This window comes from Mastigoproctus giganteus, chromosome 10 (genome assembly GCF_048544385.1).
Source record: "Mastigoproctus giganteus isolate SK-2022 chromosome 10, ASM4854438v1, whole genome shotgun sequence".
Lineage (NCBI taxonomy): Eukaryota > Metazoa > Arthropoda > Arachnida > Uropygi > Thelyphonidae > Mastigoproctus > Mastigoproctus giganteus.
Window position 1 is genome coordinate 93,744,503 of NC_143584.1, and position 26,085 is coordinate 93,770,587.

At 37.7% G+C, this 26,085-nt stretch overlaps 1 protein-coding gene across 4 annotated transcripts in view; it reads right to left on the reverse strand.

The window, feature by feature from the left end:
• LOC150079162 (RNA binding protein fox-1 homolog 3-like) overlaps positions 1–26,085 on the reverse strand; it is a 468,684-nt gene that overhangs the window by 73,481 nt on the left and 369,118 nt on the right. For all 4 annotated transcript variants that reach the window (XM_090383522.1, XM_090383524.1, XM_090383521.1 and 1 more), the window contains one exon: positions 5,960–6,077. In XM_090383522.1, the coding sequence (XP_090239648.1) occupies positions 5,960–6,077 (118 nt within the window). The remainder of the gene's footprint in view (positions 1–5,959; positions 6,078–26,085) is intronic.

The window sequence follows — 26,085 nt, forward strand, 5'->3', positions numbered from 1 at the left end:
TCATGTCAAATAAAATAATTTAACCCCTTATAATTCTCATCTAACTTTAAATGCCATTGTCCACTGCTGAAGGTCATGCAGTGATCTTGATCACTGCATGACCTTCAGCAGTGGACTTCAAAAAATTAAGTGAAGACTTATATGGTGAGCTACTTTTACCACAACACACTACCCAGTTACATTAAAATTAAGAAAATAAATCATTTCCAACTTTAAATCTTCAATAGTTTAATCGTTTTAATTTTCTGAAAAAATTATGTTCTATAGAAACTAAAGTGTAGTAACTTCTGGCTTCAACAATCTTTATATGGAGACCACCATTAAAAATAAATAAACAAATAAACAATATATGCAGGGTGGCCATAATTAAAGTATCCCTATTCAGCGCTCTCTGTAGCTCTAAGTAATAAGCGGAATGCCACCAAAATTAGTAAGTAAACTATTCAAGGCATGGGGAGAAGGATCCTGTAAAAAAAAAAATTTGTTCCAAAATCTGCCGATAGGGGATAATATGGCACTATACAAGAGTAAGGACATGACAAAGTTCCAACAAATAAATAACTAAGACAAATCTTTATGACATTACAAATTTTTATTTGTGCTTTTTGCAAAAAAACAAAGAAACCAAACTGCCAGCGGAAATGGTTTCACAGCTCCAAACTCACTCAGTTTACTCCCGATGGTCAATGATGTTGCTGATCGTGGAGTTGGTTTTCAATGTGATTACCACTGTTCTGGAACAGAAATTGCATTCGATGCACATTGTGCTGAATGCAGAATACAACACCTCTGGAGTAATGTTCCGCACGTGCTACGTTAAGTTGTCCTTTGAGACAGCCAGGTTAGGGACACTTCCTCGATAGACATTGGCCTTCAGGCGACCCCACAGCCAAAAATCACACAGTGTACGGTCAAGCGAACGTGGTGGCCATGCAATGGGAAACAAACAACTATCGACTCTTTCTGCAGTAAAGTGATACCGGACTGCTTAACATGTGATGATATCTTTGTGTTGTAACGGAACAGGTGGCTGCTCCTGCTGGATGCAATTCTTTGAAAAAGTATGGTCCTAGGATGAAATTTGAAGTCACACCACACCAGATGGTGATTTTCGGAGAGTGCAATGCGATTTGCTAAAATAGCAGTGGTGCTTCTGAAGGCCATATTCAGCAGTTTTGAGCACTGATAGTCCCATTGAGATAAAAATTGGCCTCATCTCTCCAAAGAATGTTCCATGGCCAGGCACTGTCCACTTCCATTCTGGCCAAAAACGTTAGAACAAATGCCATTCGTTTTTCAGGATCATCTCTTTGCAGCTGTTGCTGGTGACTGATCTTGTATGGATAATAGTGGATTAGTTTCCAAAGAATTTTCCACACAGTGGAATATGGGACATCCAATTGCCTCACTACTCCCCATGCACTGCTACTAGTTCCAGCAGCTGCATCCATGGATTGGTCGATGATAGCTGTTGCAACTTCCTCTGCTACCTGAGGTGAAACAGGCTTAACAACAAAGGACCCAGTTTCCTCAGATTTGTTAATTATCCTTCCAACTGCTGCAGCCGATAAAGGACCTTGATGTAAGTTCTTACAGAGTCTAAATTCACTGTGTCTTATTTTGTAGTTTGGATTTAAAACTCTAGTGCAATTCAGTTTCTTTCTGTTTTTTTCTTTTGCAAAGAGCACAAATAAAAACTTGTAAGGTTTGTCTTAGTTATTTATTTGTTGGTACTTTGTCATGTCTTTCCCCTTGTACAGCACCATATTATCCCCTATTGGCAGATTTTGGAACTAATTTTTTTTTCACAGGATCCTTCTCCCCAGGAATAGTTTACTTACTTAGAGCTACAGAGAGCTCTGAATAGGAATACTTTAATTATGGCCACCCTGTATATATAAATAAAAGTTGGTAGAAAGTGAGAAAGAGAATGGGAACGAGCTAACAACACTGGGAATTGAAACTATGGAAAAAACCCAAAGGGTACACGAAAAATAAAAATAATAAAAAATCGAAAGAAGAACTTAATGCTGAAGATCCTATGATTTCAACCCAATATACCCTTGTAATTTTAATTTTGTCTGACTTACTGTCTCCTTTTCCCAACACACGTAGTCATTGTGATAAGCTATAAATACTTTGAACTGGCTATAGGTAATCTTTTTGGATTCACACGTCTGCAGCACAGAGACTCTCTCTATAGTCCATGTACCGACTTGACTCCTGTTTGGTATTCCAGTAAGTTATTTCCCTTTTCTGTCTCTCTTCTCTGCCTCTGTCAAGTCAGCCATGAAATATACGTATGCTTTTCTTTTGCCTAACTTCTGCTTAATTCAAAAATCAATATAGCTTCACCATTTCTACTACATGCTATGTACATTTCATGTCACAAACAGAGACCTTACTTCTTGCTGTCTTTCCTGTGGTTCTGACAGTTAGGTTATTGAGGTTATTTGGTTTTTAGGAGCATTAGCAACTAAGGCCATATTGCTCCGGGATATGCGGTGGTCATTCCCTGACCTTTCCGCATCCTCCATATTTGGTGGTGACGGGCTTGAACCCCGGTCTAATCAAGAAGCGTGTGCTACGCAATGCTGCTCCTTCCCACCTGGCTACGGAGGCGCCTTCGACAGTTAGCCTTGATACAGATGTTGAAATCACGAGATCTTCAGCATTAAGTACTTCTTTTTACTTTTTATTTTGTGTACCCTCCGGATTTTTCCTAATTTCTATTCCCAGTTTTGTTAGCTTGTTCCCATTCTCTTCCTCACTTTCTACCAACTTATATTCCATTATGGTCAGTGGGTTCATTCTGCTATTCACTGCAGTGTCCCTGGTCCATAAACTATCTGAATAAATTCATTGTAACTATGCTCTACAAACTCTTATTAATACATTATATTTATATATATATATATATATATAATATTAAGGATAATATAAAGAACCATTAGAATAAGCAAATCAATCCAATAATAATACCATCAGGGACCTAAGAAAACGCAAAAAAAAAAAAAAAATAAATAAAAAAAAATAATAATTAAAAAAAAAAAAAAAATTATTATCGCTTTTTACCGACAATCTAGATGACTTCAACTGGGGCCAACCACTCAGAATGAAGGCAAAAAACGACAAGAGGTTCTCTGTTTCTGTGATGATCAATATATGCTAAGTAATTTAAATCTAAACCAAATATAAACCAGTATAGGCCGAATGTAGATCGAATATAAATAAATTGAAAGATGATAATAAAAGTTAAGAAAATTTAGAATCAAAGGTAAGAAATATAAGTAAAATATAAATGTAAGCATATATTAATCATCGTTGACCCGACAGAGAACATAATTTTATGATTAAAATAAGATTAAATATATAATACATACTACATATTGACCATATCTAGGACATAATGTAATAGTATGTGGTGCCCCCTATGTGATGGATACAGTAAAAATAAATAATTAAATTAACGCATTGCTTGCAACTGCATTGACTCATAAATATATTATTTACATATTAGTTACAGTTATTGTCGTTTTAACTTTCTTTCTTTACTTTTTTATCAATAATTATAAATATATATATATATATATTAGAGTATGAGTGGGGAATGCTGACCTGTCAGATGTAAATAAATAAATAAATTTTCTGTTTATACTGTGGCATGACAACCAAGTTAGTAGAGTTTACAATAAATCGTCAATACAAATATTTATCATATTTAGTAGTCACGGGCTTGAACCCCGGTGTACTCAAGGAGTGAGTGCTATGCACTCTCGCTCCTGACCACTTGGCTATGTCAGGCCTCATAGAGTTACAATGGAAAAATTATTTCTTTATGTATTATATATATATATATATATATAATAAAGAAGGGACATGGATTGGAGTGAAAAAAGAAAAAGAAATATTATGTATTATGGACCAGGGACACTGCTTAGGCAAACAAACTCTATAAACATAATGTATAAATAGTGATATATTGAAAGAGTGCAGGAGAAAGCTGTAACTATTGAATTTACGGTACATACGAGAAGTTAAAAAGAGATGAGGTAACACTACTATAAAGGACAAAATGAAAAGAATAGGAAATGTAAAAAAATATAAAATAAAATGAGATAAGATAACATATTGCCGTATCACTGAAATTGTGAGTAATACAGCAATATGTTATCTTATCTCATTTTATTTTATATTTTTAACATTTCCTATTCTTTTCCTTTTGTCCTTTATAGTAGTGTTATTTCATCTCTTTTTAACTTCTCATGTCCCGTAAATTCAACAGTTACAGCTTTCTCCTTCACTCTTTCAATATATCACTATACAGTAAACCCCCGCTATTCGCGGGGGTTACGTTCCTGAGAAACGTCGCCAATACCGAAAACGCGAATACTGAGTTATGGCTCCCATAGTAATAAAGGGGTTCCGTTCCAAAGTATGAAATATATAAGAAAAACTAGTCTAAAATTTTGTCTATTTATGTATTATATGTACCTTCATAATATGACTATGTACATAGACAGTACATAGTGAAATGCAAGCATATAGCATCGAAATGAAAATAAGAAACAATTTAATATTAAATGTAATATTTATTAGAAATTTCAAACAAATCTTTCAAACCAGCGCCTTTGCTAAAAACAAACTTATCCCGCCAGTGCTATCACCAGTTTCGCTAAAGTGTTGATAAAGGAGTTTTGCCTTTTCACGAATGATGAGTGAACTTAACGGAATTTTATTTTGAGTTCGGTCTTCTATCCAGAGATTTAAAGCTTTTTCCATTTTTTCTAATTTAACACCACGAGTTACAGAGCAAATTTTTGAAGCAATTAGTGCGTTTTCACGGACACTACGGCGGATTTTTTCTTCCGATTTTTTGATTGATCGTACCGTTGACTCATTGATTTTATAATGTTTTGCCACTGAGGAGACACTTTCACCATTAGAAATTTTGTCTAATAACTCAATTTTATTCGCTAATGTCATCACCTTCTTTTCTATTTTCACATTTCTCAATCTTATGTTATTCGTAGCCATATTTTTATAGGGGTTAGAAAGAACTTGTCCATAACAAAGTCACTTTCTTCCGTTAACACACTCGAAAAAGTCTGTTTTACACTGCAAAATGGTAGATTTATCATTTTTGTAAGCATATCAATTTATAAATTGATAATGGCTGCAGTTTACCTTTTACTGAAAAAATATTGCGCATGAAAGGTAAAAAAAAATAAACGCAAAGATAAAAAAAAATGATAATAAGATCAATTTATAAGCATATAAATTAAAAGCAAACGACGAAACCTTCCATGACAAGCGCATAACACATACTGAACAAGGAGTAGCGAGAAACATCCACGCTCGTGATTTTGTCACACCTCTTCCCCCACCCGAGCGCTGTTTTGACCGGCAAAGATAATTTTAGCCATGCCCATGTTTTTTTATGGCGGAAAATATTCACGGCGCTTTAAAATTCACATTTTTTCAGGTTTCATTTTATATTAAATCGGCGATCGCGAATACGCGAAACCGTGAATACAGATACCGCGAATAGCGGGGGTTTACTGTACATAGATATATTAATCTATTAAATTATTCTGCTTAAATATTGATAATCTGGGTGGTTGTTGTTATTTGGTTTTTAGGAGCATTAGCAACTAAGACCATATTGCTTCGGGATATGCGGTGGTCATTCCCTGACCTTTCCGCATCCTCCGTATTTGGTGGTGACGGGCTCGAACCCCGGTCTAATCAAGAAGCGTGTGCTACGCACTGCTGCCCCTTCCCACCTGGCTACAGAGGCGCCTTGATAATCTGGGACTATATTTATGTGAAGGTGAAAGAAAGTTCCAGTTTTTATTTTAATAATAAATGGTACTCATAGTTAAATAGTGTGAATAATACTATTAAAGAAATAACTATATTATACAAAAGAGAAATTAAATTATATTAAAATACTTACGGCGTATAACCATGAAGTGCTGTCGCTGCAGCTGCTGCTGCAGTTAGAGGTCTAGCAAATGTTGCAAGAGCACCACGTGCTCGGCCTCTCTGAATTGCCACACCCCGTAGGGCTGCCACTAATCACCAAAAGAAAAAAAAAGCAATAAATAGGAGAACAGAGGAACTAAAGTAAAAAATATAAAAGTACATGGATTTTTTAAAATACACATATATACAAGAGCTGTTCAATTAAGAATGATCATAATTTTTCATGAACTAATAGTGCTTACTATTTCTAGCTAAGCTGTGGAATTTAAAACCAAACCAAGCTGCATGACATACAAGTAGCAACTGTGCGGTTGATGCATGTGCACAGTCTGATCTTGGTGGCCAGTCAAGTTTATGCCAGTTCAGTTTTGCCTACGTAACAATAGACAACACATGAGGCACAGTATGCTGCTTTCAAATTTTGCTTCCATCTTAATACATAAGTTTAAACACACAAAGTGTTAAAAGAGACTTATGGTGAATCTATACTTTCATATAGCACAGCTCACAGGTGATTTAGAATGTGTTAAAAGAGGCTTATGGTGAATCTATACTTTCATATAGCACAGCTCACAGGTGATTTAGAATGTTTAAAGATGGATGCGATTCAATCACAAAAATCGACAGTCCTGGAGCTCCAACCACTGCTGTCATCACAGAAACCACAAACACTTCTATAACTGTGAGAAGATTGTTGTATAATAGTAAGGCAAATGGCAGAGATGTTGAGAATATCAACAGAAAGCTCACATGATATTCTCCATGACCATTTGCATATGACACGTGTTTGTGCATGCTGCATTGCAAGACCCAAGCAACAGCAAGTTTTCATGGAGATTTGTCAGGAGCTGCAATGGATGGTTACTGAAGATGGCAAGGTTCTGCACAAGGTGATAACAGTAGAGGAGACATGGCTTCTCGACCCAGAGAGTAAGCAACAGCTCTGTTTGGAAGTCTACATCATCACCAACACCAAAAAAGAGCAAAAGTTGTAGCTTCTGCAGGAAAGGTTATCATCACCTCTTTTTTTTGGTATTCAAGGAATGGTTTACCAGCATGTTGTGCCATGTCATGGGACCTTACTACAGAACTGTATTGTGCACTTTTCAGGTGGGTGGATGCTGCATCATGACAGCATGGGACCTCACATTTCTCATACTGTCATCAAGTACTTAGCCGGCATTAATGTCAAATGTGTTCCTCATTTGCCCTACAGCCCTAACCTTGCACCCTATGATTTTTTTTTTTTTTTTCTTATTATTATTATTATTATTTTCAAAGTTAAAGAGGGAGCAAGGAGGAAAATTTTCAGTCATCAGAAGAAGATGTCAGAGGCAATGCTCAAATGTGTATCAAAAAATGACTTCCAGTATGTTTTAGAAGAATGGCAGAAATATTGGAGTAAGTGCATTTCATCAAATAGACTACTTTGAAAAGGGCCATCAAAAATATGAATGATTAATAAAGGTATGTTGTGTGTGTGTGGGGGGGGGGGCATATTATCATCATTCTTTATTGAATGGTCCTCGGACATACTCTTGCATGAACCACAGACAATAGATGTTGTTATTATTGAAATATTTCTACACTGAAATGAACATGGGGAAAAAGGAGTTATTATTATTTTTTTAACATTAACTTACATCACTTAAAATTCATATTTGTATAGAAATTAGCTTACAAGCTAGCATAATTAGGTAGTGAATGTTTACTATATAAAGCACAACACAAAAAGCACTTCAACTAAAGGATGTAAAAATAAAACACATGGCCAGCATGTTTACAAATGCTGCTATTGGCTGATAGAAAGGACCAAGTGGTCCGGTTGAAGACAATGGCAAGCTCATCATAAAGTGAAATAAGTTGGAACTGGTTAACATGATTACTAGTTAGTAGAATCAGCTGTATTATAAAATCAAATTTCAAAAAACAAATTCAAATCATTAAAATGCACTACACTTTCATCATTATATGTTCGGTTAGAAGAATCAATTTTGAATGCCTTTGTGATATTTTTTATAAAGCCCATTTCTAGAGGTCAGTACCATAAAACAATTTGCAATTTTTCATTTATTGGGCTTTTCTGTTAGTGCAATCTATTATAAATGGGTAGTAAACTTGATCTTATTGCATTTGTGATAATACTGATAGCTGGATTCTGTGGTTTTATGTTATTATGGTTAAATGCATCCCTTCCATGAAATCTTCAATTATATATAAAAAAAAAAAAAAAAAAAAAATTTCAGAATCATCTCTTCATTCCTATTTTTTTAAGCTTCGTAAACTTGCTACTCCATCTCTCACTTGCACATCTTGTGTTAGTTGCAATTTGTGCGTGGCATGTTCTTTGTATTTGATTGCTTATCTTTTTTACTGTCCTAAACTTTACAACAAAAAAATGTCAGTGAACAGAAATATCAATTAGTTAGCATGTACATATTAATTAAGCTATGTACATAAGCGTAAATTTTTTTTTTATTTTGCTAACCTGTGGAAAATATTCTTCCGATTTTCTCATATCATTTAATTTTGTTAATTGGTAATTTAATAAAGCGTAAACTTGTGCTTTATATCTTTACTTTTAGAGCCAGTGGATAATATTCCTCCTATTTTTGCTTATTAGAATTGACATTTAATAGAATTAAACTCACAAATGTGATCACAATGACTGGTGCTTACTAGACATCGTATAGCTAACAATATTGTGATTTGATCGTACAATGAATTAATCATAAAGCAGGGGTCCACTGTACTTTGTGACCAGAAATATTCATATATCTCTCTGCAAATATTGTCAACTGCATTAGAAAATTGCACTGACATGCACATCAGCTCAGATATAAAAATATAAATGTCACGTCTGCCTGTACATCAGCAGTATACTTGAAGATAGTATAGGGTGTGGATCAATAAGTTTTCTGTACACGAACAACTGTGACTTGTCTGAACCTCCCATAATCAACTATGGATATTATTCAAAGATTGTAGACTACAGGTAATACCTCAATTAACTACAGTACAGACAGGTGGATTGCCTCAATCTAGACATCGTTTTAGATGCTAGTGTCTACTAGTAGACCCAAGAAGGAGCTACTAGTGCAGCACCCTCTTGGGCCACTGACAAGGAGTAGCATTCACGGTTACCAATGCAAAATGACAAAAAAACACTGGTTGACACTGGTGTTGTGCTCAAGATTTCTGAACTGTAAACAGGAGAGGACAAAGTGCATGAATTGCTGACTCTTTCTACACAATGTTGCATTCTAATAAACATGTCAAGGTCCAGACTTCTTCCTGTCAATGCATCATCTTGGCCATGAATTTTAAGTAATCTAATGGTATGGGGCTGTTTCAGACTTATCCATTGTGTTAGTACTTGAAATTATGAGGCTTGTGACCTTCTTAAGATATTTTGGACAATTATGCCCTACCACCACACTGTCACAGTACTATGGAAATGGGCCCCTATCAATATCGCACAACAATGCTCTATATCATACAAGAATGGTTTACAGACAATGATGGCAAAAATGTGGGGTGCAAAGCTCAGAGTGCAGACCTCAACCCCACCAAACCCCTGTGGGATGAACCAAAGCACCACATTAGGCTGTGACAAAAACAACTCTGGTAACTGCTTTCAATGGGGTGGGGGGGGGATACTAATAGAGATTAAAATCCTCGTTAAATTGTAAACTACCACCACTATATACTGTAAATTAACATTATTAGAATTTAACATATATAAATACAACTAATTTACAGATCGCCTGGTGCTTGCACTGATACTGAGGACAGATGTGGAGAAATTTGTTTTCAGCTAGTGGATATGTGATTGTTGTAACAAACTTACATCTGGTTATTATGAAATTGGATAGTTTGTATAAATTTAAGGAAGAATCAGACGAATTATTAGGACAGACAGAAAGGTGATGTGAGGAATGTGTGCGCTCTTTTTTTTTTTTTTTTTGGCTGATGCTTATAATCTTTCTTCCTTACATCTCATTTGCCACCAATAATATTACTACTAAAGCACAGAGTCACTGCATCTTTCTAAAATAATTTACAAGGTGTAACAAAATAAAGTCTTGAGATTGAACTAATATTTAGGAAATGATAGTCTACAAGCTATGCAGTCTCCATGACACTGTATTATACACTAATTCTGCTACTTCTGTAACTTCTGGAAGTCATCCCCCCCCTTAGGCTTCTTTTCAGTCATTGCAAATCTGTGACCTTTTGAGGGAGGCATAAAACTTTTGAGAGAAATCAACCTACAGAGAGAGAAATCTAGTGAGTATGGTGGATGAAGAACCATGGTTTTTCATTTTTTGTGAAAAATTCATAAATGGGAAATCCTCAGTGTGCAGAAGCACTGTCATGATGAAAGCACAAATTTTCCAAAGCCCACTTTCTGGCTGTTTTCTCTCAGCAGCAATTGCACAATCATTGTAGAACTGTTTTGTAGTATTCCTGGTTCACTGTTTTGACTATGTGGGATAAATTCATAATGAACAATGGTCTGAGAGTCAAGAAATTGCTAGAAGAATTTGAGCCACTGAAAAAAAAAGGTGCTTGCCCTTGAGAATAATGTAACTGAGAGCTCATAAGGGACTCAAGCCTCTAGTAACTTACCATGTGATGCACTCCCGATTCGGGCCCAAGAACAGAATAACTAAGGGCAAACTTCTCTGGTTCAAAAGGATTTACTTCTATTAGGAGATCCATTGTCAGGGAAACAGGAAATATTTTTTGTAATAAGGATAGGTGGACTAGAACTAGGGTATGTCTGCCCGGAGCAACTATTAATGATGTCACCAACAGACTGTCAGATTTTAAGGGGAGGGAAAAGAGAATATTATTATTCATATAGGCACTAATGACATTAAGCATACACGATCTGATGATTTGTTAGACAAATATAGGACCATGCTAAAGAAATGCCAAGAGTTAGGTCAGAACGTCTATGTCTGCAATTCTGCCCAGGTACAATAGGAGCGGTTATATGCTGAAAGCCTTGTGGATTAACTGAACACTTGAAGGACTCCGTAAGGCTTTTTTTGGGGGGGGGGATTTGTATCAGCTTGGCCCACACTTGTAGGTAGAAGGGATCTGTCTTATAGAGACAGGATACAAAGGTGGTATAAAGGGTTTTGCCAGTATCATTGAGGATACATTAAAGGTTTAGGGAAACTGCTAGTTTGGGGAGGAAGGGTAATACACTAGTCCCCCCAATCAGAGATTTCGGTTACCCGTGGGCCGAAAATATTAAATGGAAATTTACAGAAATAAACAATTCATAAGTTTTAAATTGCGCACTGTTCAGAGTAGCGTGATGAAATCTCACAACGTATCCACGCTGTATACATACCCGGCCATTAGTCATTTAGTAGCCGTCTCGGTTATCAGATGGACAGTCACGGTATCCCAGTGCTTGTGTTCAAGTAACCCTTATTTTACTTAATAATGGCCCCAAAGCACAAGAGTAGTGATGCTGGCAATTTGGATATGCCAAACAGAAGCCGTAAAGTGAAAATTCTCAACTTAATAAGGAAAGAAAAAAAAAAAAATTGTATGCTGAGGTTGCTAAGATCTATGGTAAGAATGAATCTTCTATCCGTGAAATAGGAAAAAGAAATTTGTGCTAGTTTTGCTGTCGCACCTCAAACTGCAAAAGTTACACCCACAGTGTAACTTTTGCAGTTTAGTTTAGATAAGTGCTTAGTTAAAATGGAAAAGGCATTAAATTTTTGGGTGGAAGACATGAAAAGAAAACGTGTTCTGATTCACGGTAACATGTTGTGCCAGAAAGCATTGAGCCTATATGAAGACTTCAGAAAGGGATACGTGAAACGTGTGACACCGAGCCATTTACTGCAAGTAAGGGATGGTTACACAGCTTCAGGAATAGCTTTGGACTGAAAAATCATTCATACAGCAAGACAAGTTGGTGGAAAAGGATTTGCCGACATGCTTGATGAAGAAGTGAAAGAACATATTGAAGGCCATTGAGAAGTGTTAACAAATAAGGAATTGGAAGAACTCATTGATCATTTACAGAGGAAGATGAAGAAGAAGAAACTGAAGCAGAACCAGCAATGTGGACATAACCGAAATTTGCTGAAGTGTTTTGAGTTGCACAGACATTAAAGGAAAAATTATGGAATATGATCCTCGGATGGAACGCAGCATTAAAGTCACCCTTATGATCACCGAAGGATTACAACCTCTCCAGCAACACTTTGATGAGTTAAAAAGAAAGAGACAACAACTTCCGATTACAATGTTCTTCCAAAAGATTTCGGCAAAAAAATCTTCAACTATTGAGGATCCTCAACCATCAAGATCGTCATGGCTCGATGATCCAGGATCACCCGAAGCAGTGAGCCTCCTTCTGACGTATCATCAGAAAGTCAATAGTAGCTTAACGCTATGTCACAATGCCTACGTCATTCACCTCACTTCATCTCATCACATAGGCATTGTATCTTCATCAAATCATCACAAGAAGAAGGGTGAGTACAGTACAATAAGATTTTGAGAGAGAGAGAGAAAGAGATCACATTAATATAAGTTATTACAGTATTATATATTAAAGTTATTACGAAAAGATCTAAACCTCCCAAGGACTTCCTAATTCATTTCACAAATATACGTGGTCTCAGTTCCAATCTCAACGACGTCCATTTCCACTTGCAGTCTTCCAAACCCCATGTACTTTTTCTGACTGAATCTCAGTTATCAGTTGATTCAACTACTGCTCATCTCAGATGTCCAAATTATTTGCTGTGTGATTCCTTTCGCCTCAAAGGTGGTACTTGTGCATATGTCTGTTCTGATATTCCCTGTCAGAAACTTGGCAATTTGGAATCTCCTCTCTTTGATCTTCTCTGGCTTAAAATCTCTCTACCTCATTGTGTAAAATTCATCTGTTGTCTCTACCGTTCTCCCAACTCCACTAATCACTTGGAGCTCTTTGACTTCCTCTCTTTGCAACTTGACTTTCTCCAGTCCAGCTTTCCTAACAGTGAGGTAATTTTCCTTGGTGATTTTAACGTTCACAACTCCAACTGGCTTCCGTTTTCTAGTCACACCGACCCAGCAGGTCGAGATGCTGAGGCTTTTGCAATTACTAATGACCTAGCACATATTGTTCATTTACCTACAAGAATACTGGACAATCCTAATCATACAGCCAATATGCTTGATCTTTTTCTCACAAACAACCCTTCTAAGTACAAGGTTGAAGTGAGAGGTCCTTTAGGCACTTCAGACCACAACTTGGTGATTGTCTCTTCTCCAATGGAACCTTTATCTCATGGCTATTCCCAACCTCGAATTGTTTGGCATTACAAGAATGCAAAATGGGATGACCTGCAAGACTTCTTTTCCTTGGTCTGATTACTGTTTCAAAACTTCTGATGTCAACGTTTGCTCAGATCGTGTCAGTGAAATTATTCTTGCAGGAATGGAATCCTTTATCCCACACTCCACTTTAAAATCTCGTCCTTTATCTAAACCTTGGTTTTCCAATAAATGTGCTAAGGCTGTCCAAGAGAAGAATGTTGCATATCGTAATTGGCTTGTTTCTAATTCTTCAGTTTCATTTTCTGCCTACACCAAAGCTCGCAACAATTGTAAAGCAGTTATTAATCAGTCCAAACTAGAGTTTGAACAGGCTAAGAGTAGAAAACTTGCTTCTTGCCCTAATGGTAGCCGAGCATTCTGGTCTCTTGCCAAAGCTATTGGCCGCAACTTTTGCCCATCTCTGCTCCCACCTCTGTCCAAACCAGATGGTTCTGTTGTCATTTCAGCCAAGGATGAAGCTGACCTGCTAGTATCCCATTTTTCTTCGAGCTCATGTATTAATGATCTTGGTCAAACACCTCCCACCATTCCTAACACGCTCCATTCAATGCCTCCTGTGGTCTTCCATCAAAAGGATATCAGAAGGATTTTGATGAATCTTGATGCTAAGAAAGCTCCAGGTCCTGATGGTATTTCTCCACTTGTTCTCAAAACCTGTGCTCCTGAACTTACTCCTATTCTTTGCCGCCTTTTTTCACTTTCTTATTCCAAAGGTGTTTTTCCTTCTGCTTGGAAATTTGCTCATATCCAGCCAGTTCCTAAAAAGAGTGACAAATCCCTCCCATCCAATTATCGTCCCATTGCAATTACTTCTACTCTTTCTAAAGTAATGGAGAAATCAATTAACCGCCAACTCTTAAATTACCTAGAAACCTTCCGTCTGATCAACGATCGCCAGTATGGATTCCGTCAGTGTTGATCCACTGGTGATATTCTGGCTTATGTTACCCATTCATGGACTAATTCAATGGAAAGGTTCGGTGAAACACAAGTAGTTGCTCTTGACATCTCAAAGGCTTTTGATCGTGTTTGGCATAAAGGTCTTCTAAACAAGCTTCCATCTTATGGTTTGCCAACTGTTTTTAGTAATTGGTTATCCAGTTTTCTCTCTGATCGCTCACTGAGGGTGATGGTAGATGGCTCTCTGTCTTCTAACTTCTCCACTAATGCCGGTGTCCCCCAAGGTTCAGTTCTTTCCCCCACTCTTTTCCTCTTGAATAACAATGACCTTCTTCCATTGACTGGAAATCCTATCCATAGTTTTGCCGATGATAGCACATTGCATTCAACTTTCCATTTTGAGAAAGCTTGTCCAGCTCAATCAGCTTCAAGTTCTCGAAAATCTGCTGCCAATTCCTTAAATGCCGATCTTCAGGTAATTCTCCAGTGGGGCAAAGACAACTTAGTTGATTTCAACCCTTCTAAAACTCAGTCTTGTCTTATATCTCGCAAAAAGGATTCTTCTGCTCCTATGCTTATCTTTAGTGACACTCTGATTTCTAGGCAAAATGATATATCTCTTTTGGGGATTACCCTGACTTCTAATCTCTCTTGGCACAAGCACATTACAAATATTGCTTCCTCTGCATCTAAAAAACTTGGTTTTCTCTTTCGCTCTCGGTGTTACTTTTCTTCCAAACAGCTGCTCACTCTGTATAAATTGCAAATCCGCCCTGCCATGGAATAGTGTTCCCACATCTGGGGTGGTGCCCCCAAAACCTCTCTCAGGCTTCTTGATTCCATTCAGAAGAGGGCAGTTAGGTTAATTAATGATTCATCTCTAACAGAGTCTCTCCACTCGCTTTCTCATAGACGTACTGTTTCTGCTGCATGCCTCTTCTACAGATACTTCCATGGGCACTGTTCTTCTGAATTGGCTTCTATAATTCCCGCTCTCTCTTTCAAAACAGTCCGAACACGTGCCGCCACCAGCCAACATCCATTTACTGTCCAACTTCAAACCCACAGAACCAACTTTTCATCTTCCTCATTTATTCATTCAACTGCCGTTTTCTGGAACAACCTTCCTTCATACGTATTTCCTGAAAATTACAATCTACAGAAGTTCAAGTCCAATATCAACAAATATCTTCTTTCGTCTTCTCAACCTCCAACCCAAGCATGGTACTAAGTACCATAGGTTCTAATACCTCTCATGTTTGGGGTTCTCATAAAAAAAATATATATATATATTGTTATAACTATTCTGTTTTATTATTAGTTATTGTTGTTAATCTCTTACTGTGCCTAATTTATAAATTAAACTTCATAGGTATGTATGTATAGGAAAAAACACAGTATATACAGGGTTCAGTACTATCTGCAGTTTCAGGCATCCACTGGGGGTCTTGGAACGTATCCCCCATGGATAAGGGCAAACTACTGTATAGATATGCATTTATCTGATGATATTGGTCAAAGTAACACTTGCATATACCTCAAGAGTTCTTGTTTGTTGCTGCAAAAGATCATATTAGCAAGATATTCTGAGAGCAAAAAATCACAGGGAAGCAAGCTTAAATAACTTCATGTGTGTGTGTCAGAGTAGTTAATTATACATGAACACCAAGTCTTAACTGTTTATACAGTAAGGTCAGAAGTGTCGCCAATAAAATGAGTGAATTCAGACTGCTGGTTAGGACAAGTAATGCTGACATAATAGGGCATATGGAAACGTGGTGCCACCTGGAAATAAGTGATGATGACTTTCAGTATGGTATGCACAATGTATTTAGGAAGGATAGGGCAGGTAGAAGGGGTGATGAATCATGCTTCTTATCAAAAGCAGCCTGAACATGACGAAAACTTTCCTCCACTGTATGGTGTGAGATAGTTGGAAGCAAAGGCATAATGAGAGTGGGAGCAATTTACAGGCCAAGTGATTGTGAAGATTATGAGAGGCTCTACCAGCAAATGGAATCGTCATGTAAGTGTGAATGTTTTATTACAGGTGATTTTAATTTTCCTCTAACCGATTGGAGCAAATGGGAAACTCGACTTGGAGAACAAAATTTTTAAAATCAACTAGATGGTTGTTATTTGTATCAACTTGTCAGGGAAAGTACTAAGGAGAAGAATATTCTAGACCTGATCAAAACCCATGAACCAAATGACATAATAGGGCTGTCAGTACAGGGACCAGTAGCAAGAAGTGATCATGGACTTCTATGGTGGATGATGAAGAGAGAGAGAGGGAGGTAGCAGTAGTTAAGGGCAAAGGAATGGGTTATAACTTCAGGAAACAAAATTACGACAGCTTAAGGTGCTACATGGCCTCTACTAACTGGACAGATATCTCACAGATAACAAATACAATTGAATTATGGTATACCTTTAAAACATTAAGCACAGAAGCCTTTAAAAAAATACTCCATGAGGAGGATTCCGAGTTGGATGAATAATGAAGTTGGCAGATTACTTAAGCAGAAAAAGGCAGTATGGAAACATTACAGAGCAATACAAAGTACTATTTTGTATTGCTCTGTAAAGCAATACAGATACAAATTTATCTGTAATAGTGCCACAGAAAAGGTTAGACTGGCAAAGGCAGATTATGAGAAATCGCTGGCAAAGAGTGGGGATAAGGAATTCTTCACATATATAAATGCAAAGAAGAGAAGGACAAACCAGATCGTGCCCTTACATAATGGACGTGGGTTTGTTTGTTTTTCATTTTTTATGGCACAATAACTATGGTTATAAAGCACCACATGACATGAACGTGGGATAGTATTAGATACCACAGGTCATGTTGCAAATGAACTTAACAGTTACTTTGCATTGATATTTAGAGAAGAAAAACCCTTTATATCAAAGATAAATTATGGGAGTGAAGTTGAAAAATATGTAATTAATGATATTGAAATTTCACATGATTATTTAATGAAAAACTTTCGTGCTTACAGGCGAATAGGGCTCCTGGGCTTGATGGCATATACCCTATAATTTAAAAGAAGGCAGCAAGTGAGTGCTTAGAACCATTAAGGCTAATTATTAGAGCATCACTGTACTCAGAAGAGTTTTCATTGGATTGGAAAAGTGCCAATGTATCTCCAATACATAAAAGCAATTCTAAGTATAGTGGTTGGAAATGACTGACGAGTCAGTCTAAAATCAGTAGAAGGAAAAATCATGGAGGCAATAATCAAAGGCTCAATTCGGGATCATTTGGATAGAAATGGAAATGTGATAAGGATGCATATCATGGTTTTGAAAGGGAAAATCATGTGTAACAAATCTGGTTAGTTATTTTGACAGAGTCACTCATGAGATGGATTAGGGAATAATTCCAAAATTGTTTATTTAGATTTCAGCAAAACATCTGACTCAATCCCAAACGAGCAGTTACTTTATAACTAGGAAATAAACTCATACACCGACCATTGAACAAAATTTACTGTAACTAAAATTTTTACAAATAGTATAAAAACAAATTACTTACAATAAACTAATGATTGTATATTGCGGAATACTAAAAACTGTAATAAAAGATCGTTTACCATAAAATAAGCTAAAATATAAAATTAAAAGTGCTAAAAACCTGGAGCTTTCGAGAGCGTCAGCTCTCTTCTTCAACAGTAATATGACCTTCTGCAACATCTCCTTAAATAGCATGTTCAGTTACTTTATAAGCTGGAGCAAAGTGGAATCACAGGGAAAAATCCTTAGATGGATAGCATGATTGCTTCACGGAAGGAGGCAGAAGGTTGTGATAAATGGTTATTCCTCAGATTGGGTTAATGTAAGAAATGCGGTTCCCTAAGGAGTTGTACTAGGACCACTGTTGTTTTTGATTTCCTTAAATGACATCGATGTCTTAAATTATATCGAAGCCAATGGCAGATATAAGTAGTCTGTAATCAAGTCAAAAAGAGGTTAGGCAAGCGAAGGCAGATTACAGAAATATTTGACAAAGTACGCAAAGAAAAACAGCAAAGAGTTCTTTACTTATGTAAACTCTAGAAGGAAGAGAATGAATCAGATTGGTCCACTTAACATAAGAGTGATTTTGTAATTACTTAGCTCCACTTAACATGGAGCTAAGTTATTTTGTAATAACTGAGAGCAAAGTAGAGGAGAAATTGTTGAAGTTAAACATAAAAAAGAAGGAGGCAGCAAGGGAAGTAAGCAAACCTTTTGCCATAATTATTAAAGAGCTTCCTTAGAGAGACAGGGGAGGTCCACATGGGCTGGAGATGTGCAAATCTATCCCCAATTCACAAAGGGGGTTCAAAGGGTGACACAATTAATTATAGACCTGTTGGTTTAAGTTCTGTTGTTGGGAAAATAATGGAGTCACTGGTTAAAGAGGTGATACAGGATCACCTAGACAAGGCAGCAGTAATAGATCAGACACAGCATGGGTTTGTTAAGAAGTCTTGTCTGACCAATTTGATTGGACACTATGATGTGGTCACAAAGGAAATGGATGCAAAAAATAATTTTGATATCATATACTTAGATTTCAGGAAAGCTTTTGATACTGCTGTACATGGAAGACTGCTGTACAAATTGGAGCAGTATGGCATTAAGGGCAAGTTACTGCAATGGAATAAGGGTTGGTGAGTGGGAGATGGCTGAGAGTGGTAATAATAGACACTGTTCTACGTGGACTAATGTTATTAGCAGAGTTCCTCACGGTTCAGTGCTGGGCCCATTGTTGTTTTGTGTATTTATCAATGATATCGATGAAGGTATATCAGGCTTAATGTCCAAGTTTGCAAATGATACAAAAGTTGACAGGGTTGTTAATGACAGTCAAGACAGTAAGCTACTGCAACAGAATCTAGAAAAGTTAGCCAGATGGGGTAAGAAGTGGCAACTGAAGTTTAACCTTGATAAATGCAAAGTACTGCATATGGGTAGCAATAACCCAAGAGAAAAGTACCAACTGTGGGGTACTACACTCAGGGAGGTGGAGAATGAAAAAGACCTGGGGGCAATTGTGCAGTCAGATATGAAGTTCTCTGAATAGTGTAGATGGGCTGGCAGAGCAGGCCATGGAGGTGATTATCCATTTGTATAAGGCAGTGGTCAGGCTGGCACACCTTGAGTACTGTATACAGGTTAGGAGGCCTCATTTTAGGAAGAATGTAGAGTTGCTAGAACAAGTACAGAGAATGGCAACAATATTGGTGAGGGGAACAAAGGGGTGCGCTTATGAAGAAATGCTTAGGTTCTTAAGATCTGATTGAGGTGTATAAGGGCGTAAATGGTTTGAGCAGGCTCAATTAAGACAGGATATTTCCGCTTGCTCAGATTAAGAACCTGAGGGGGCATAGATTCAAAATGAGAAAAGACAGTTCTAGAATATATGTACAGAAGTTTGCCTTTAGTCAGCAGGTAGTTGATTTCTAGAACAGCCTTCCATCTGTTATTGTGGAAGTTGATAGCTTAAATAAATTTAAGGTTGAACTAGACAAGCATTTGGAGTGACCGGATGGGTGAAATGGGAATGGGTTTTTTTTTTTTTGGCTGATGCTGTATAAGCTTGCTTTCTTGCATCATATGCCTCAACTAATGCTAATGCTAACAAAGGGATAGAGAGCGCGGTATCTAAATTTGCAGACGATGTAAAGATTGGAAGAGTAGTTAATGATCACTGCCAAGCATAGCAGTGATCATTAACTTCAGAGTGACCTAGATAGACTTCAGCGATGGTCAGAAAAGTGGCAACAGCTATGCTTTAATCCAGCAAAGGGCAAAGCCTTACACCTGGGGAACAGTAACCTCAAAATAACTTATGCACTTGGTGGAGCTGAACTATGTGTCAGTAGGGAAGAAAGGGACTTGGTAATTATGATACTGTCAGACATGATATTCTCCAAGCATTGTAGACAGGTTACAAGGAAGGTCCATAGTGTTCTATCAATGAGTCATCGAATATTTGCTAGTAGAGATAAGGATGCCATTATATTTGGTCCTTGAGGTTGTCACAGACATTCTCTCAGATATGCCAGACAAGCTGCACTTACTACCTGGGAGTCTAAAACGCTGAGGGAACTGATATTCGGGTGACACTCAAGTCAAGTGGACCCAATTTCGGCAAAGTCCAGACAGCGTGTGACAGCCAAATCCTCTGCTTCCACCTTCACGATGGTGGGACTGTTAGGAATCCTGGGTATAACCTCCATGCACAAGTACATGGTGGGTGACCACCCAGGTGTGAATCAACATAAACAGGGGTCGAGGTGTGGTGCCCACACATGAAGGAATGCCGCCCCTCTATGTTACCAGGCACTACTAGGTGGTAGATGACTATCATCAACCGGTGCAATACCACCACTTTGCTTACTGGAGGCTTGAAGTGGTGGAACCCATGTTTAGTCTCTAGAACCAAGTTCCGGCCAACCCCTCCCCATCTCTTCCATCATGCAGTATGATTGATGACTTTTGAGGATATGATGAACACTGTGGCGAGATCCAATATTCCTTACATTTCGAGGGCACAGATCTAAAACGGTGTTCCCAGGCCGGCAACACCGTTTTAGATCTAGTTAGTACACCGGAGCGAACCTATTGATAACTCTCTAGGAGGCTTCTAGATCAGCTAGTGTATAATCTTGCTACCTCTACTCTGCCAAATAGTGACTAGAGGGAGTCCAAGTAGTGTGTATGTGGGGAGCATTGTTGAGGCCACGTTATGTCAAGGATCTGGGTATACTCTTACCAAAAATTTCATTACTTCATACAGCACGTCCCACCCACTTTTCCTTACTATTGAATACACCATGAATTGTCAAACTAATAGAGCAAGCTTATCTGCAAAAAGATCTAAACCTCCCAAACACTTCCTAATTCAGTTCACAAATATACGTGATCTCAATTCTAATCTCAACGATGTCCATTTCCACTTGCAGTCTACCAAACCCCATGTACTTTTTCTGACTGAATCTCAGTTATCAGTTGATTCAACTACTGCTCATCTCAGTTGCCCAAATTATTCGTTGTATGATTCCTTTCGCCTCAAAGATGGTATTTGTACATATGTCCGTTCTGATATTCCCTGTCAGAGATTGGCAATTTAGAATCTCCTCTCTTCGATCTTCTCTGGCTTAAAATCTCTCTACCTCATTGTGTCAAATTCATCTGTTGTCTCTAGAATTCTCCCAACTCCACTAATCACTTGGAGCTCTTTGACTTCCTCTCTTTGCAACTTGACTTTCTCCAGTCCAACTTTCCTAACAGTGTGGTAATTTTCCTTGGTGATTTTAATGTTCACCACTCCAGCTGGCTTCCGTTTTCTAGTCACACCGACCCAGCTGGTCGAGATGCTGAGGCTTTTGCAATTACTTATGACCATGACCTTGCACAGATTGTTCATTTACCTACAAGAATACCAGACAATCCTAAACATACAGCCAAGATGCTTGATCTGTTTGTGTACACGGTCGAAGTGAGAGGTCCTTTAGGCACTTCAGATCACAACTTTGTGAATGTCTCTTCTCCAACGGAGCGTTTATCTCAAGGCTATTCCCAACCTCGTGTTGTTTGGCATTATAAGAATGCAAAATGGGATGACCTGCAAGATTTCTTTTCTTCTTTTCCTTGGTCAGATTACCGTTTCAAAACTTCTGATGTGAACTCTTGCTCAGATCGTGTCAGTGAAATTATTCTTGAAGGAATGGAATCCTTTATCCCACACTACACTTTAAAATCTCGTCCTTTATCTAAACCTTGGTTTTCCAATAAATGTGCTAAGGCTGTTCAAGAGAAGAACGTTGCATATCGTAATTGGCTTGTTTCTAATTCTTCAGTTTCATTTTCTGCCTACACCAAAGCTCGCAACAATTGTAAAGCAGTTATTAATCAGTCCAAACTAGATTTTGAACAGGCTAAGAGTAGAAAACTTGCTTCTTGCCCTAATGGTAGCCGAGGATTCTGGATTCTGGTCTCTAGCCAAAGCTGTTGGCCGCAACTTTTGCCTATCTCTGCTCCCACCTCTGTCCAAACCAGAAGGTTCTGTTGTCACTTCAGCCAAGGATAAAGCTGACCTGCTAGCATCCCATTTTTCTTCCAACTCATGTATTAATGATCTTGGTAAAGCACCTCCCAACATGCTCCATTCAATGCCTCCTCTGGTGTTCCATCAAAAAGATGTCAGAAGGAATTTCACGAATCTTGATGCTAAGAAAGCTCCAGGTCCTGATGGTATTTCTCCACTTGTTCTCAAAACCTGTGCTCCTGAACTTACTCCTTTTCTTTGCTGCTTTTTTCACTTTCTTATTCCAAAGGTGTTTTTCCTTCTGCTTGGAAATTTGCTCATATCCAGCCAGTTCCTAAAAAGGTTGACAAATCCCTCACATCCAATTATCGTCCAATTGCAATTACTTCTACTCTTTCTAAAGTAATGGAGAAATCAATTAACTGCCAATTCTTAAACTACCTAGAATCCTTCCGTCTAATCAATGATAGCCAGTATGGATTCCGTCAGGGTCGATCCACTGGTGATATTCTGGCTTTTGTTACTCATTTATGAACTAATTCAAGGAAAAGTTCGGTGAAACACAAGTAGTTGCTCTTGACATCTCAAAGGCTTTCGATCGTGTTTGGCATAATGGTCTTCTAAACAAGCTTCCTTCTTATGGTTTGCCAACTGTTTTTTGTAATATAGAGTTTTCTCTCTGATCGCTCACTGAGGGTGATGGTTATTTTTTATTTGGTTTTTTAGGAGCATTAGCAACTAAAGCCACATTTCTCCGGGAATATGCGGTGGTCATTCCCTGACCTTTCCGCATCCTCCGTATTTGGTGGTGACAGGCTCGAACCCCGGTCTAATCAAGAAGCGTGTGCTACACACTGCTGCTCCTTCCCACCTGGCTACGGAGGTGGCTAAGGGTGATGGTAGATGGCTCTCTGCTTTCTAACTTCTCCACTAATGCCAATGTCCCCCAAGGTTCAGTTCTTTACTCCACTCTTTTCCTCTTGACCTTCCAACTTTTGCCAATGATAGCACATTGCCTTCAACTTTCCATTCTGAGAAACCTTGCCCTGCTCAATTAGCTTCAACTTCTCGAATATCCGCTACCAATTCCTTAAATGCCGATCTCCAGGTAATCCTCCAGTTGGGCAAAGACAACTTAGTTGATTTCAATCGTTCTCAAGCTTAGTCCTGTCTTATATCTTGCAAAAAGGATTCTTCTGCTCCTATGCTTAACTTTGGTGATACTCCGATTTCTGGGCAAAATGATATATCTGTTTTTGGGATTACCCTGACTTCTAATCTCTCTTGGCACAAGCACATTACAAATATTGCTTCCTCTGCATCTAAAAAACTTCATTTTCTCCTTCGCTCTCAGCGTTACTTTTCTTCCAAACAACTGTTCACTCTGTATAAATCGCAAATCCATCCTATCATGGAATATTGTTCCTACATCTGGAGCGGTTTCCCCAAAACCACTCTGCGGCTTCTTGATCCCATACAGAAGAGGGCAGTTAGGTTAAATAATGATTCATCTCAAACAGAGTCTCTCCACTCACTGTCTCATAGACGTACTGTTTCTGCTGCATGCCTCTTCTACAGATACTTCCATGGGCACTGTTCTTCTGAATTGGCTTCTGTAATTCCCACTCTCTCTCTTTCAAAACAGTCCGAACACATGCAGCCACCAGCCAACATCCATTTACTGTCCAACTTCAAAATCACAGAACAAACTTTTCATCTTCCTCGTTTATTCATTCAACTGCCGTTTCTGGGAACAACCTTCCTTCATACGTATTTCCTGAAAATTACAGTCTACAGAAGTTCAAGTCCAATGTCAACAAATATCTTCTTTTGTCTTCTCAACCTCCAACTGAAGCACGGTACTAAGTATTATAGATTCTAATAACTCTCGTGTTTGGGGTTTACAAAAAAAAAAAATACAGTAAACCCCCGCTATTTGCGGGGGTTATGTTCCTGAGAAATGTCGCGAATACCGAAAACGCGAATACTGAGTTATGGCTCCCATAGTAATAAAGGGGTTCCGTTCCAAAGTATGAAATATATAAGAAAAACTAGTCTAAAATTTTGTCTATGTATGTATTATATGTACCTTCATAATATGACTATGTACATAGACAGTACACAGTGAAATGCAAGCATATGGCATCGAAATGAAAATAAGAAACAATTTAATATTAAATGTAATATTTATTAGAAATTTCAAACAAATCTTTCAAACCAGCAGCGCCTTTGCTATCAAAAAAACTTATCCCGCCAGTGCTATCACCAGTTTCGCTAAAGTGTTGATAAAGGAGTTTTGCCTTTTCATGAATGATGAGTGAACTTAACGGAATTTTCTTTTGAGTTCGGTCTTCTATCCACAGATTTAAAGCTTTTTCCATTTTTTCTAATTTAACATCACGAGTTACAGAGCAAATTTTTGAAGCAATTAGCGCGTTTTCACGGACACTACGGCAGATTTTTTCTTCCGATTTTTTGATTGATCGTACTGTTGACTCATTGATTTTATAATGTTTTGTCACTGAGGAGACACTTTCACCATTAGAAATTTTGTCTAATAACTCAATTTTTTCACTAATGTCATCACCTTCTTTGATATTTTCACATTTCTCTTTTAGAGAAATGTAGGGGTTAGAAAGAACTTGTCCACAATAAAGTCACTTTCTTCCATTAACATACTCGAAAAAGTCTGTTTTACACTGCAAAACGGTAGATTTATCACTTTTGTAAGCATATCAATTTATAAATCGATAAATTTATTCAATTTATAAACATATAAATTAAGAGCAAACGACGAAACCTTTCATGACAAACGCATAACACATACTGAACAAGGATTAGCGAGAAACATCCACGCTCGCGATTTTGTCACTCCTTTTCCCCCACTCACTGAGCGCTGTTTTGACCGGGAAAGATAATTTTAGCCACGCCCATGTTTTTTATGGCGGAAAATATTCACGGCGCTTTAAAATTCACATTTTTTTAGGTTTCATTTTATATTAAATCGGCGATCGCGAATACGCGAAACCGCGAATACAGATACCGCGAATAGCGGGGGTTTACTGTAATAATAATAATATAAGGCTATTGTTAGATCACACTTGGAATACTGTGTAAAAGTATGCACCTAAAAAAGAAATTGAGCTCTTGAAATAGTCTAAAGATGGGTAACTCGCCTGGTGAGATTGGCAAAAGAGTGTCCATACGAGCAAAGACTATGAATATGTGGGTTGCACAGCTTGGAAACTAGGCACCTTACAGGAGACTTGACTGAGGTATTTAAGGCTGTGAAAGGCATAAGCAAAATGAATGAGGACAAAATTTTCAGAGGGGTTATAAATTATTCTTGAACCATAAGTTCAAGTTATGGTAGAGAAATGTTCAGACTAGATTGCAGTAAGTTTTATTTTAGCCAGAGAGTTATAAATTATTGGAATAAGTTACCTACATGGGTGGTAGAAGCTGACAGTTTGGGGAAATTCAAAGGCCAGCTGGATAGTTAACTGTGGGAGAAGGGAAACATATAGGTTGTCTATTTCCTCTTTATTAATTATTTATTTTATTTAATTGTGATTTTACTTTTTTTTGGCTGGTACAGCATAATCTTTAGGCTTCCTTGCTTCCATGTGGCCATTACTAATATTAATACTAAATATGATAAGCATGTTCTTCACATTTGATGAAGGGTGTGACTTGCTTTTTTTTTTTTTTTGGGCCTTGGAGAAGACTGTCTTACACCCAGAAAGCTAAGCTTTTGCTTCTGGGTCTTATCTATATATCCATAATTT